This window comes from Crocodylus porosus, unplaced genomic scaffold (assembly GCF_001723895.1).
Source record: "Crocodylus porosus isolate Cpor-Errol unplaced genomic scaffold, CroPor_comp1, whole genome shotgun sequence".
Lineage (NCBI taxonomy): Eukaryota > Metazoa > Chordata > Crocodylia > Crocodylidae > Crocodylus > Crocodylus porosus.
The window spans coordinates 15,719,696-15,735,309 of record NW_017728920.1 but is presented as its reverse complement, the minus strand read 5'-3'; the positions used below and the strand labels follow the sequence as shown (position 1 = coordinate 15,735,309).

General features: G+C 40.9%; 1 protein-coding gene across 2 annotated transcripts in view; it reads left to right on the top strand.

The window, feature by feature from the left end:
- Window positions 1-15,327, top strand: part of ATAD1 (ATPase family, AAA domain containing 1) — a 27,587-nt gene extending 12,260 nt beyond the window's left edge. The window contains exons 5-10 of one of the 2 annotated variants that reach the window (XM_019538610.1): window positions 729-929; window positions 2,114-2,220; window positions 5,987-6,076; window positions 7,956-8,006; window positions 11,383-11,516; window positions 14,332-15,327. In XM_019538610.1, the coding sequence (XP_019394155.1) occupies window positions 729-929; window positions 2,114-2,220; window positions 5,987-6,076; window positions 7,956-8,006; window positions 11,383-11,516; window positions 14,332-14,452 (704 nt within the window). In that variant the 3' untranslated portion in view covers window positions 14,453-15,327. The remainder of the gene's footprint in view (window positions 1-728; window positions 930-2,113; window positions 2,221-5,986; window positions 6,077-7,955; window positions 8,007-11,382; window positions 11,517-14,331) is intronic. The other variant, XM_019538612.1, reaches the window with a different exon arrangement.
- The last annotated feature ends 287 nt before the right edge of the window (window positions 15,328-15,614 follow it).

Sequence of the window (15,614 nt, the reverse complement as noted above, 5' to 3'; positions counted from 1 at the left end):
CCTGGTGGGGCTGTGCACCTCCTGGGTTAGATGGAGGTCCTGCATTCTGGCTAAGAACCTACATGAGCGGTCAGACCTGGCTGACTGCTCCCCCCAGCAGATGTCCGGGAAGTTCAGGTCCCCCATGACTACCACATCCTTAGACTTCACTACATCCGTGAGCTGACCTAAGAATTCCTGGTCGAGCTCTTCCCCTTGGTTGGGAGGTCTGTTGTAGACCCCCACCGTTAAGTCTCTTTCCCCTCGACTGCCTTGTATTCTAACCCAAAGCACTTCAAACTTGTTGTTTTGTTAATATTTTTATATGGCTATCCCTACCTACTAATGTTTTTCAAAAACCTTTTCAGCAGGGCAGAAAATGGCTATAAACCAGTTCTATCAAATGCACAAAGCAAACAGATTTTTCATTAATTTTAGTCACAGTAATCTTATGCCTTAGTGGTAATTATAGTAGGCACAGAACTTTCAGACAAAACATGACTTTAAAAGTTGATTGTTCCTTCTTAAAACAAATAGTTTTAAGTATTAAAACGAAGTAAAGCTATTTGATAATTTAAAAATTATATTTCATAAAGTAGCAAAAATGCTGCAATACCAGTATGTGGATGGCATTCAGTAGACTGGTGGTACTCAAGTCAGCAGAATGTGAGTTCTTACATAACAATATCAGTTAATCACATCAGTCTTTCTTTCAGTGTTCATAAAACCTTAATACTTTTATTTTTCAGGAGTACTTCTGTACGGTCCTCCAGGTTGTGGTAAAACTCTCATTGCCAAAGCAACAGCAAAGGAAGCAGGTTGTCGATTTATTAATCTCCAACCTTCAACACTGACTGACAAATGGTATGGGGAGTCTCAGAAACTGGCTGCTGCAGTCTTCTCCCTTGCTATGAAGCTCCAACCGTCCATCATTTTTATTGATGAAATAGGTAAAACAATATATCTATAGTCATAGAAAGGAAAGATTAAATGCCAACTTAAAATTGATAGGTATATTAATTTATTACCAAGGTCTACCAAAAGTGATGGTAGTGCAGTAAGAAATATAACCTTGTGTTGAACAACAGTTGTGTATAGTTGCATGTTTCTGCATTCTTTTTTTGCATAAAATGTCAAATCAAAAAATATATATTGATGCAGAAGAGCCACTAATTTTCCATCTCCTTTAGACTAACTGTCATTTAGGAAGCCCATATTTAGAGAGGAAGAACTTCCCTGAAAGTGCATGACTGTTGCTGGAAGATCTGAATTAATGTTGGTCTCATCTTGATAAATATTGAGGAAGGGGGCTGGGGAAAACAAGAAATGGCTAGGTAGATGTAATAAAACAAAAAGAAATGAAAGAGAAAAAAATAGAGACTTTATAGTGGTGAAAAATCCTTATTTTTAGAGAAAGCAGTGAAGAGAATTTTGGGATTACTAACTTGCAAGTTATAAATCCAAGATTAATGAGAAAATAACACTTCAGTTAAAATTGCTCATTCTCTTCCCTCAGGCATATATTACAATAACTCATGGGCCTTGGAGGAGAACAATTCACTGTGAAGATATAGTAAAGCTACATCACGCTGCTTATAGTCACTTTTTCCAGTGATGTCTGTATTTATTTATTTATTTATTTATTTATTTATTTAGAAAGACTCTTCTTCTGGAGATGACTAATAGGGTTAGCGTTCTCCATAACTGTGAATTCACATAGATTCAACATGCAGTGACATTGATTTTAGCTCTCTTTGTAAACTTCTGAGCTTGTTGGAATCTGAGTGAAAGCATGTCAGTGTACTGCATGAGGAGCAAAGATGAATGTTTATTTTTTACTTAACTAAGAATAAGAAAATTCAGAGCTAGTTCACCCAATTATAGATAAGAAATGTCATGTACTGAAAAGTATGAAGCTGGAGAAGATATGTTTTTTTCTACTCTAGGTTTTCTTCAACATCTGACTTTTTTTTTTTTTCTTCCTCTCAGTGGTGTTGAGCTTTTATCTTCTTGGTACCAACTATATTTTTCTGTTGTTACTATTTTAAAAGTTTGTGCCCAAGAAATAAAATACTATATGGTTGGTACAGTTGCATATATGGTGAACAATGTTCATTGAATCTTTTTCATATAGATTCCTTCCTACGAAATCGCTCAAGTTCTGACCATGAAGCTACAGCTATGATGAAAGCTCAGTTCATGAGCCTTTGGGATGGTCTGGACACTGACTACAATTGCCAAGTAAGTGAAAAGATTTAAGCTGATAACTTCTATAATTCTTTCATAGAAATCAGTGTGTTTTTCCTCACTTTAAGGGATACAGTATTGAACGTAGTAGCTGCCAAAAGCATTATTCTACCTAGTTTTGTTACTGGATACAATTGGGACAAAAGTTTGCATTAATAATTAATTCATTCATGTTTCAGATAACTCCTTTATGTATGCTGACCATTTGAAAAGCTTTCTAAAAAATGTTTCTTTTCAGTATTTTTTTGATAATGCAAATGCAAGATGAGAGGGCCACATTTACCATGTGAACAATATGAAACAATCACTTAATGACTTTTTTCAGGCCAGGTGAATCTCAGACCCAGATTTACTGAAAAGTCTTGACATGGTCCCTTTACCAGCCCCTTCTACTTTTCCCACAGAAAGCAAAATCATTTATACCTAATGAGCTAATCTGAAAGTACAGGAAGCTGCCATCATTATCAAAGGGGAAATGCTGGCAATCTCTGTTTTATGTATTCAAGCCCAGTTTTTGTCATCTAACTTTAGTAATATCAGATGTTAAAAAAGGTTGATAGTACGTATGAGAGACAGAAGTGATCTGCTTAGTCTAGGACTGATGCCTACTGATGTGGGAGCAGGTAGCCCATTCACCCTGCCAATGACTTTCAAACTTGACCTGAGGAAAAATCATTGTAAGGTTGAAAGAGCAGTTCATTTCCCTATGTTGTCTTTGTGAACTGTCAAGATTTGGGGAGCGGTAGTTTTAGAAGCTCACTGAAAATTGGGTATGCTTGTTTTAATAGACTGTCAAAAAGTCAATGGACTGAACAGTCACCTCAGACTGGATTTAATTGGGCATCCTGGAAGTGAAAGAAAGTGTTAGTAGTTGATTAATTTTTTAATCATATATTGTTTCAGTTCCACTTTCCTTTTCCTTATTACCAACTTCCTTTGCTCTTTCATAGCTGTTCTAGCTGTACTTTTTATAACTTGATTTTTTTTAAATTGCATACAGTTGCAGTCAAATATGACTTCTCATACTTCTTTTACACAATTGGCATTGGTATAACTAATGTTTCACCACATTAATCAAAAAATGCAGGCTGTTACTTTTTATGTATCAATGTTATGTATGTAAATCCAGTATGTCAGTAGGATGTTAATGCTAGCAAAATTTACACAATACGAAACTGGAATTTAAGACGGCTTAGCCTCGTGTTCCCTTTAGCACTGATTTTTGCCATTGCTTTAACATGTTCCCTTTTTAAAAACTGTGAAAGCTTCTTGGAACTAGTCCAGTAAAGCATGCTTTTGCTGCAGTAAAACATAAATCTGGTCTTGTACATCTACTATTGAGTCTGGTGTACCAGATCTGAAGAAATCATTGTGTCCCTTACTCATAATTCTTAGCCTGATGGGAAAACTATTATAGGGAAATCTCTACAAAAAATGATTGAAGAGCTCTAGAGGTATTATGAAAATGCTGTTATTGGATGTGCTTGGTTAGAATTCATTACTGTTAAGAAAAAAATCTTTAAAGAGGTATCTCCAAAATAATTTTGTTACTGTTTTAGTATTTTTCTGAGAACTGATAAGTACACATTTCTCAAAATATTGTCAAAATTTTCTTGATAATATTAGTTTGCTTGTCAATCCTAGACAAAGAAATGTCCTCCCTGAAAAGAAGGATTATCCTATATTTTATTACTGCTGTAAAATTCAAAAGAAAATTTTAAAAAAGACTCAGAACTTTAACAATAGGATGTGACAGGCAATGCATTGTTGTGAATTTTAATTGGACCGCTGCCTCAAGTGCACCTGGAAAATATTCTACTCAGTGGAAGGTCTGAAGTGTCATGGAAGAGTTGTTAGGGTGTTTTTAGGGTTTTTTTTGTTTCGTTTTTGTTTTTTAACTTTTTTTTTTGTGCAGGGATGAGGAACCATGACCAGAGAGAGAAGTAAGATCAAACTTCAGACTTATCTGATTTTTATCAGAAACTGGCCTGAACCACGCTGCCCCCCAGAATCAAGGGAACACAAATGCAACTTAAAGCCATTTTTTTCACCCATCTCCAAGGCTTGTGCCACAGGCAGATCAGTTTTGACACTACTTCTGCACTGTAATAAAGGTTGTTGCTCTGACTAAATGGGCTCTCAATGCAGAACTTTTGGATCTGGTCTGAAGAAAGACCCCCAGGGCTTCACCTGTGCGATGCCGGGACTGGGAGATGCAGCAGCGGTGGCTAGGTCTTAGCGCCAGCCAGCTTCAGACCTGAGATGGGTCATTTTGTTGCTGACAACTGATGTGAAATGCTTTGTTAAATATGAGCCAAGGTTCTTTGGGTAGATGTGCTATCTTTTATTAGACCAGCTAAATAGTTGGAGAAAAGTTTTTTGTAAGCTTTTGGGCACAAACCACCCTTCTTCAGGCATTGGGAGAGTCTGCTGCTGTTATGACTTCTCCAAGGTAGAAAAGACCAACATTCTTGTTAAATATGAAGCATCTTAAGGGCTGTTTGCAGACGATTTTTTTTTTTTTAAACAAAAAAAAAGAGCTTTACCAGGAGCAGCAGTGTGTTGCTTCATCCCGGCTCTACAGCGTCTTTAAAGATTGAGTGCTTCAGCAGGGCTTTTTGGTGCTTTTAGCTAAAACTGATTCAATCAGCTGTTAGATAAAAGTATCATAAAAGCACCACTAAAGTGCCTGATCTTTACAGATGTTGGCCAAGCCAGGTTGAAGTAATGCACTGCCCCTTCTGGGCAAGTCCTTTTTTGATGGGTGGGAGTTATGTCTGCAAGCACTCTAAATGTCTACTCTCCCACTGTTTTGTGTAGTAGTAATTTTGAGCCTCTGGGTGGCAGCATCACTCTAAACAAGTGAAGGCACCATTGGTTCTGATGCCTAGTGCTCAACCTACCATGGCTCATTGTGGGTAATGATCCAAATCGAAAGATAAGCAAGAATAGTAGAATTTTTCAGGAGTCCAGAATTATGTAGTAATCGCTTCTCGGCCTCTTGAAGGCTCAGATCGAGCGAAAACATTTAATTATCTGACATTCATGTTTTCGTGACAGAGCATGTACAATACCTGTGGTTTACAATAGCAAGTGAGAAAAAGATATGAATATGGGCTGGGGGCAAACGTTCTTTTGAGGTTGCATTTGAGGTGTTGTCATGTTCAATACTGTTTTTGAACAAAATTTTTAAATGTTATTTATACAGTTATTAGAGTATATGAGATTTCTCTAAAGCTTTTCATGATTTTTGGATCCAATCAATAATACCACAGTAGTAGTACCTTTTTGGGTTTTCAGGTAGTTGATTTTTTTTTAAGGATATTACTTTTTTGTGAAATTTAGTGTTTACATGAGATGTTGGATTCATAGTCTTAGAATTCAGAGAATATAAAGGCTCTTCTAAAATGCCTTACTTCATTAAGTTCTGGAGAAGACTTGTCCAGTATGAACTAAACAAATGTGCCAACACCTGTAAAAGTAGGGGTTTTCTGTTACTACCTGTTTATTTGAATTGTTTGAACTTTCAACCTTGAAATCTTGAAACCTACAACCGTTTAAAATATTTTCATGCCTATTTAAATCCTGCTGTTAAAATGAATGATGTTGGCTTGCTTGATGGAAGGTAGTACAAATATCCATGTATTTTGTGACACTGCTCTGCCCTCTTCCCCCACCATCCCACCCCCCATCCTCCACACACACATTCTATGATAATTTCCTGATGCCAGTTTAATTATTTCTGGCTTTCTCTATATAGGTGATAGTGATGGGAGCTACCAATCGCCCTCAGGATCTTGATTCGGCCATTATGAGAAGAATGCCTACAAGGTTCCACATCAACCAACCTGTAAGTTATCCCACAGTGCATACAGTTAAGGGTTGTTTGCCTAAGGAGTTTGCAGAATGGGGGCACCTGTAGCCAAGAAACCTGTATTTGCCTGGGTAGCAAAATGAGCTTGAGAGGATTTTTTTTCAGAAGTACTGATAATTTCACTTTTAATGTGAAATTTCCCATGCGAACATGAGTCCTACACATTTCAGCTAGAACCAACTTTGTGCCAGCAAGAACTTCCTAATATATTTCTTGCATTCAGCCTAAAGGAATAGAGTTGCACACTTTGGCATTCTGATTGGACACTGTTCACTTGCACCAAGGGAAAAGGAGGTTCAAGTTGCCTGCAGGTGCATCTATACACAAATGTGTGTACACATTTCAGTTCTTGGGAAGTTATTAGCTCATCCTGATCTAATCTTCACTGCCACTGTATCCACTCCTTGCCACTGTCAGATGGTATTCCTCGAGGTTGCATGGCCATTTGGTCTGACCCAGTAAAGAAGTTCTGTTCTTAACTCAAGGGCCATCCAGATGGATCAGTTATGAAAACTTCATGGCTGTTATACCTGGCAACTTGGAGCACTGTAGTTACTATGTAATTATTTTTCTCTACTGTAGCTTAAAATAAAAACTGAGTAGGACTGGGAGCTGTGAACCAGCTACTTTCAATAAGCCAGAGTTCTTTAAAGGGCCAGAGGAAAAGCTAGCCAGACATTTTTTGAGGCAGTGAGTAAACTATTAATCTGTACAGCATTTGCATTTAATCAAATGATTCTTGATGAATGGAAGTGAATTTGAATGACCTGTTCCTTGGGAGAGCCAGGTTTGTCTAATGGCTCTGCCTTACAATCTTAGTCGCACTTTTCTGAACATGCCCATAGGGACTGTGTGGTAAGTGGCACTGCAGACGTGTTTGCAGTGCCACATACCATACATTCAGGTGTTCTCTGCGCTGCAAGGTAGCAGCACTGGGGGGGGGGGGGAGGATCCCAGGAGATCCTGGGGTCAAAAAACACTTGCAGGAAAAAAGAAAGCGAAGCATGTGGGGGCAGTGTGTACCACCCAAACCCACAGCCTGGCCAGCCAGAGTCATGCTTCCGTTGCCAGCCAGGCTCCAAGCAGCAGGATCTCCACTGCTGCAGCCCCAGGAGGCCCCCAGAACTCTGGGTATGGGTTGTGTGGCCAGCCTGGTCCTGGCTCCACCCTCCATTATCCCACCTAGCGGACATGTGCAATAGGCGTTCCCCAGGGACAAGTAGCTGTGGCACAAGGTGTGCTGCTGCTTCTCGTCCCCAGAGAGACAAATGTCCATGTTCACGTGGATGTGGCCTACAAGGATATGCTAACTACTTAACCCCTTTTCGTTAACCTTCTTGCAGTGCCTGATTTAATATAGTCTATCTATCCCAACCATGATCTTCAGAATAAGCTTGTGACTTTAGAAAACAACACTTGCAGCAGTCCCATTGTTTATGTGACTGACAAAATATGTAATGAATAATATCTTGTTTACACGTTGAGCATCTGCTCTCTGTTAGGGCAGATGCATGCTACAGAGAACTCCACGGTAGCTGCGTAGGTCTGTTTGTCCTAAACTAACCTCATGCTGAAGTGTTTGTCAGTTTCTTCTCTCTTTTTTTTTTTTTTTCTTTAATTGCTGTAAACATGTGAAACTAATAATACTCTGGGTCCATCACGTAGCATACATGTTAAAGAAGCTGATTTCCCATTGCCGGGGGTCAGTCTGTACCCTGAGAGATGTCTTGGGGGTGATGCAGTACAAGATAAGGATGTACAGGTTGAGTGCCATTTTTAACAGCTAAAGCAATGCATTATGTTGGAGCAATTTCTCTACTGTAACAACCCAAAAAACCTCTTTTTTTATTTAAAGGCTCTGAAACAGCGAGAAGCCATCCTGAAACTGATACTGAAAAATGAAAATGTAAGTTGGTGCATTTTTTCTTTTTAATTGATTCATTTTTCTTTCATATCATTATGTGGGCAAATAGAGGTTGGAAAATATGTTTTTAAAATCAGCTGATTTGGCCTGGGTATGGAGTATAGTCAAGAATATGCCAGTACACTGTCAGGGAGTGTTATCCATTTTGGGTGTGACTTCAGTTTTGAGAAATGGAATTATTTAACAGGTTAAGCTTGAAATGGTGGTTAAGCTTGAAATTTTAGTGTTCTAGTCTCAGGATTGCTGAGTGAATCATAGTGCGTCTGGGCAAATTACTTAATCTTTCAATCTGTATTTCCTCATCTGTACAAAGATGGCATTTGCCTGCCTTCTGACATTGTGGTAACTAATTCATACTAGAAAGCATTTTGACTAATAAATTAGTACTGATTAAGTGTTTGAAGGAAAGGGACATCAAAGATTTTGAATACTGCAGGTATTTTCTCCAGTTAATTTGGGAGTATTTATCATTTATTTTGATAGCGCTGTTTTTTGGAAGGATTGGCCTTTGAGTAAAAAGGGGCTGCCTCTTACCCATCCCAATAATGTCAGTCACAGGTTATACTATAAAAGGAGGAGGAGGAACCAGAGAGTTGGGATGTCAGTGATATTTTCACTATTGCTGTTTGCAAAATTTAAGACATGATTTTTCTGGCTTTCTATATAGTACTCCATTTAATCTATTTACATTTCCATGGAAGACTTCTGGAATTTGAGCCAACAGTGGTAACTCTGAGGGGCTATTTTTCATAACCGTCATAGGTTGAGACCTGACTAATAAGGCGCATCTTAGCAATAGAACTGATTTATAATCTCCTTAAGTTGCCGTCTTGTGTGAGCTGATCCCTAAGAGTGACTGAGATTGTGAAGAAGGTAACTTGCTGCATAAGCTGTCATTTAAAATTATTTGAATGTCAGGTAGTTTCTGGCAAATTACTTAAGCACTTTACCTGTGAAAACAATCTATATTTAAAAGTTAAAGCATCAAAATAAAATAATCTTGGCTTGCTATTAGACTACAGATTTTGACAGTGGCAGTTGTTTAAAAGGTTTAGTTTTAGGAAGTCCACATAATTGCATAAGTTAGAGCTGGAAGGAATCTTACAAATGATGTCCCCCTATTTGGTGTAGGTTAATGCTTTATACACAGCTGCATTTCCCTTTATAAGAATTTAACATCCTTCTTCTCTATTTCCTCACTCACTGGGGTCTTGATCTATGTCCCCCCCATGCCCCTTCTCTCCTACCACCCCTTCCCCTCTGCTCCTATGCAGCTTTATTTTCGCTGAAGAACTACAGTTCTTTCCACTTGTTTTACTAAAGGATCTGTGGATGCTAGTGTTTTCAGATGCAAAATATTGTTGGTAAGGGTATGCCAATAAATATTTTTTGGGTCGATGCTGATGGCTGATTATTAACGAGCCATATCTGATTGCTAGTATGCAGCCTGGCAGCTTGGAGAGCAGCATCTGGCTGGTAAGTTTGTTTGGGGGGGAAGGGCTGTGTCAGGGGCAGATGGAATCCCCTGTGGTGAGGGAGGGAGTGGGGCTGGGGCAGGTGCTGCCCAGCTAGAGGGGGGCATGGGGAGATAAAGCATGGGTAGAGGGGGATGGATCCTGCTGCTGTGCACACCCCCACAGGAGCTATGGGGGATGGGTGCCCCCCAGATCTGTGCACTGAGTGAGGGCAGGCTGGGACCAGGGCAGTGCCTTGCTCTTCCCAGCAGGGGGCTGGGCTGGGACTGTGTTTGGGGCAGACAACTGCAGCGCTGGGAGGGGTCTATATGGTGGGCTGTGGCCACATCAGAATTCTCTGTAGCCTCCCTGCCAACCCTGCCCCTCCCAGCATTGCTGCTTTCCTCTTTGAGTGCAGCCTCCTGACCAAGAAGAGCCTAGTGCGACCCCAGGCCCCAGACTACAGCAGCAGCCTACCTTTTACCCTGTGCACAGATCCAGAGGGCACATGCCCCCAATGGCTCCTGCGGGGGTGCATGCAGCAGTGGGAACCACACCCCCTCCCCATGTTCCCCGCCTTCCCATGAGCCTCTCATGATTCTGTCCCATGCCCTACCCCAGCTGGGCAGCACCTGCCCCTGAACTCCCTTCCTCATTCCAGGGGTCTTGATCTATGTCCCCCCATGCCCCTTCTCTCCTACCGCCCCTTCTCTCCTACCACCCCTTCCCCTCTGCCCCCAACAGACTTACCAGCCGGATGCTGTTCTCCATGCTGCCAGGCTAACCGCATGCATGCTACAGCTGCGCGCATGCACATGGCATGTATTGGCAACATTATCGGCCACCTCAGCCAAAAAAAGCTGATTGTCAGTAATATCAATTTTCCTTTTATCAGTGCCGATACAATATCAGTGCATCTCTGATTTGGGGGATTCTGGATCCTCATTGGAGCTTTCAGCAGGGAATGAGGATTCTCCTGGGTTCTCTGCTGAGCCATGCCCCTTATTTGGTACTTATGTGAGCAAGTAGTTTTTCCCTTCTAATCTTTTTTGAAACCCATCCATATGCCAGATGGGCGTAGTTTTTCACTAACTTATTGTGTACAATGAAAATCATGGTTTTCCTTAAACGGTAGTTAACAGCAATATGAATGTCCAAGGATATTTTTCAAATGTACTGTGCACTTCCCAAAAATGAGTGTTAAAATAAAACTGCATAAAGCCAAGGGTACACTTCTGAATAATGTCTCAGAAATAAGCTCTTATGTTGACTGTGTGTTCAGTTTCTTTCTTTCTTTTTTTTGTGGAATTTTTTTCTACATGTTGACTAATAAGCCTTTTTCCAGTTCTTATTTTTTGACTTTCTGTACAGAGGAGAAAGGACTGGTGTTGGAGTGCATGTCGGGTTTTCTGTGTCTGACTCATTGCATCAGCCGGTAGCCACAAAATGCTGAGTTGAAGAAGTTGCTGTAAATCAGTCTGTAACTACAACTCAGCATTCCAACAGCTGTATTTTGCTAGTGGAGATAAAGTCTAAAGATTTTCATTAAGCTTATGCCACAGGAAGTGATTCTTCTTCAGCTGTCAGCGCTGTAGATTTGTATACAAAAACAAATATAGCAAAATGTATACGCTCTCCAGTGGTTGCCAGTGAATTTTTACCAGCTATCCAATTTTACTATTGAAGCTTTATTTTTACTTACTACCTGAACATAACTAAGAGGAGGGGATAATTCCCTTATGTTAGCAAATGGTCTTCATATTTACTTTTAGTTCCTAAAAAAGGCAAAACTTGATATAAATCTTGAAAGGGTTCTTAACCCCCAACTGTGGCTTTTTCGTATTTTAGTGGAAAAGCTTAAGTGACTTGCATGTTTTCATGCTTTTGCCTCTGTTTCATGGCAGGTGGACAGGCATGTAGACCTCCTAGAAATTGCTAAAGAAACAGATGGTTTTTCAGGGAGTGATTTGAAGGAAATGTGCCGGGATGCAGCGCTCTTTTGTGTCAGGGAATACGTCAATTCCACGTGTGAAGAAAGGTACGCGTTTTTATCTTTCATGTCACAGCAGCCAGGCTGAGGCTGAGAGCTCCTTGGGCTTGATGTTTGGTAAACAAGTGGTTGTCTTTGGTGCTATATTTTTGGTAGCAAAAACTTGTGTAGGGAAAAAGAAACCATTGCTTTCTATCAACAAGTTTGATAAGATGTAATGCTCATTGTTAAATGAAAGGTCAATGAATAAATCACTTCATCTTATGTAGTTAATCAGGTTATTGGTGAAAATATTATGGGTAACATTCTGGTAAAAGATTAACCCAAGGGGGTTGTTGACAGCCTTGAACTTTGCCTTTGTACACTGTATCACTGAGTCAGGCTGAGATCTTGGATACACTTTCATGTGCCTGTGACTTCATTGACCTTAATGTAATTGTCAGGCTACATGTCTTCAGGTTTGCCTTCATTATGTAATGACCATGAGGTGCCCCTTGAACTGTGTTGAATTTTTTTTGTGTGATTTTTTCACCCCTTCTTAAACATTGAAATATGCATTGTATCATCAGTGCTTCATAGATTCTGCTGTAAGATCACTGACATCAGAATTATTTTGGCCTGTAGCTGTCACCAGAATTCCTATGGTGATTTGAGTGCTACATTTTAACCATTCTACTGAAAAGTGAACAAAGAAAAAAGCTATATCTAGTCAGAATTAATTCTTTATGGGTGCTTGTACACACAACAGGGGTTTAGTTCTCCCTAAATTGAAACAGCGTGTTTTTAATTGGTGAGGTTTTTTTAATTGTCATGTTTAAAAACCCACCATTTCAATGCGTCACAGCCCCCTCCCTCCCCCACCCCCTTGCAGGCTGCACCAGGAAAAAAAAAAAAGTGGTGAGGGGCCAAATCCTTCCCCTCTTTCCGCCCCCCCCCTCCCCCAGCAGAGCTTACCTGCCTCTCCTGTTGTGGGGGCGGTGGGGTGGGAGGAAGCGAGCTGCCAGCCGGCCACATGATCCCTGAGCTGCAGTGGGTCCTTCCCTCCACAGCAGCAGCACCCACCCACTAGCAGCCTGCCCCAGTCGTCCTGGGGGGCGCTGCCATCACAGACAGAAGCACTGGGCCCCACGCAGCTCAGGGGCTGCGCAACCTGGTGGCAGCTCATGCAAGCAAGCTTGACTAGGGGGGTGGAAAAAGAAAAAAGTGGTGAGGAGCCTGATCTTTTTCCTCTCCGAGCCTGCCTGCCTGAGCTACTCGGGGCCCAGTGCTTCCTTCCATGGCAGTGGTGCCCTCTAGGCAGCACCCATCTGCTAGCAGCCCACCTAGGTGATCCCAGGGGGCGCTGCAGCTGCTGAAGCGAGCACCATGCTCTGCACAGTTCAGGCAGGCAGGTTCTGGGAAGAAAAAAAAAAAATCAGACTGCTTGCTTTTTTTTCCTTCTTTTTTCCCAATGGAGCCTGCCTGCACAAGCTGCTGCTGTGTCGCAGAGTCCCTGAGCTGCATGGGGCCCAGTGCTTCTATCCGCAATGGCCAGGACCTCCCAGGCCAGGTGACAGTGGGCAGGTGCTGCCTCAGGGGTGCCACCACCATGGAGGGAAGTTCCAGGGTCTCCCGCAGCTCAGGAGCAGCTTGCCCTTGGCCTCAGTAGAGGCAGGTAGGCTCCAGCACCTCATGCACCATCCCTTCTACCTTCCTGTTGCCTGGGACCAGCCGGAATGGGCTGGCTTGCCTCTGGGGCAGAGCAATGAGGTGGCAGGAGGGCAGGTGGGAGTGCTGGTAGTAGGAGAAGGTGGTGGGGACAGTACACGGGGTCGTGGAAGCCCGCCAAGCCTAAGCTTCTCTGAGAACATCTGGGCTTCCAGCACCCTGTGCACCATTGCACTTTTGTTACATAGCAAACTAAATTACTTTGTTACGTAGCAAGGTAAAACCCATCTAAGGTATTTTAAAGTGGAATATGCTGCCAAACGTGTACATTGTCACAAAATTCAAGTGAAATATACTACTGAACACAAACAGCAATGCATTAAAGCAGCGCAGAAGGGCAATTAAGCTGCTTTAAAGGCCAATTTTGTTGTATGTACAAGTACCCTATAAACAGCAGAAGCCAGAAGCCACTGATAGTTTACACTGTTCAGAATTTCATTGCTAAGTGATGGTAAGAGACAATCGACTTTTAGTCTGTGAAATGCCTTCCACCTCCTTCCCCAGCAGACCTGTCACTTGCCATGGCGGCCCTGGGCTGGTTTAGGGGCTTGTGTTCATACATCTGCACAGCAACTAGTCTTGAGGGTGTTGCTAAAATTCAGGCCCTGCTCTGCTGCACACCCAGAAATGTGCCAGTGAGGTTGCCTGCTGCTGCTGTCACACCAGAACGCACCAGAAGTAGAGACGTTAAGTGTGGCAGCAGTGACTATCCATGGAATATCCTCCCAGCTGCCCTGCTGGGTGGGGGCAGCTGTGTGTGGAGGGCAGAGCTTAGTGTTTCGTGCAGAATCAATGTAGACATACCCTACAGTTCCTCTTAACTTGTTTTCATTCCCTTTGGACCAGCTCCTTACATTTGAACAATCTTTTCTACTAATGCAATATTGTAACTTCAGAGGAACCCACATGCCATTGTGTTTACATGCACCTAGATGCATGCCCTGTGTTCCAGTACTGCAATGTTGAATATTGCAGCAAGAAACAGGCCTTACTTTTTTTTCCTGCAGTACCTCTGGTAGGTCAATTACATCTATTGATATAAACCATATATTTGCTATTTAGCACTAGCTACCTGTTTTTTATAATTGAAGATTACTTTATGCTCTGTAAATTGGCTCCATTATGTAACATTTGAATCATTTGAATGTTTTTCTAGCCATGATGAAGATGAGATTCGGCCAGTACAACAGCAGGATCTACACAGGGCAATTGAAAAGATGAGGAAGTCAAAGGATGCAACTCTCCAGAATGTTTTGATGCACGTTGGTTTAGATTAAGGCTGAAGAACTTGTTGCAGTTTCTGATAAGGCCTAGTTTGGTGACTTAGTAATTTAGTGAAAACGTGGGTTGGCAGGGGAGGGGGCATTCTTCAACTGGCAGAGTTATGTTTCTGGAGTTGTTTTTATACAATGAATTCTAAGTTATTGAAATTTAGTAGTATCATAAAATTAGTTATGTAATAATAGATCATGAAGTGAAACAATATTGCCCCATCCAAGGGCAAATGCTGGTGTTTTGTCCCATTACAATACACTATTGCAGCCTTAAAGGTTCTAATGTGGTACATGGTCCCTGCTGGCCACCTGTGAGGAGGGGAAATAACAGTAACAGTTCATGTATATATGTATGATTGTGTGTGTGTGTATATATTAAATGTATATATCCACACATTTTTTATATATAGGCATAATCTGTAGATAACTTAAATATGGAAATCTTTTTTTACTTAGTTACTGAATCTAACCAAGTCAGAAGATGTATAGATTAAATTTCAGTTGTGTTCATTACACATTTACAACTTTATTTTAGCAACATGTAAAAAGGCAGAAAATCTGTTCCTTAACTACAGGGAGTTTTTTTGTTTTTTGGGGGGTATTTTTTTTAGAGTTGAAGTATTATTGATCTTTTGTTCCATATTTAGTGTATGAAATCATCTGGTGCCATTTAGTAAAGGTCATAAACTAATGTACAAATGTTTGAATATTTTGCATTTTATATGAAATCCTGCTATTGGGGCTCTTTGTTTTAATGCTGGGTATTTTGGGGTTTGTTTGGGGTTTTTTTACAATTTCTTCTCTTCAGTGGAATAATTATGATTTGAACCTTGTTAACTGGTCTTTCATTAAACCCCACATTTTAATCTCTGTAAGAATGTGGCTTTTCCATTTTATTGAATACTGTAGTGAGAACTCATCTGACTAATTTTTGTTTAAAAAATATATTGTAGCCAGTATTAGCCAGAGCAGATGGCAAAGTGTGTTTTGTGGTGTAATGCTTTGTTTTCCACATTCACTTAATTGAAAAACCAAAAACTCCAACAGGGCATCCCAATAATAAATGTAAATGAGCAATGTCCAACTGTACTTCATTGGCAATAGTATAACACATTTATGTAATGCTTGAAAAAATATGGGATCAAAAATGTAAGGTGTGAAACTT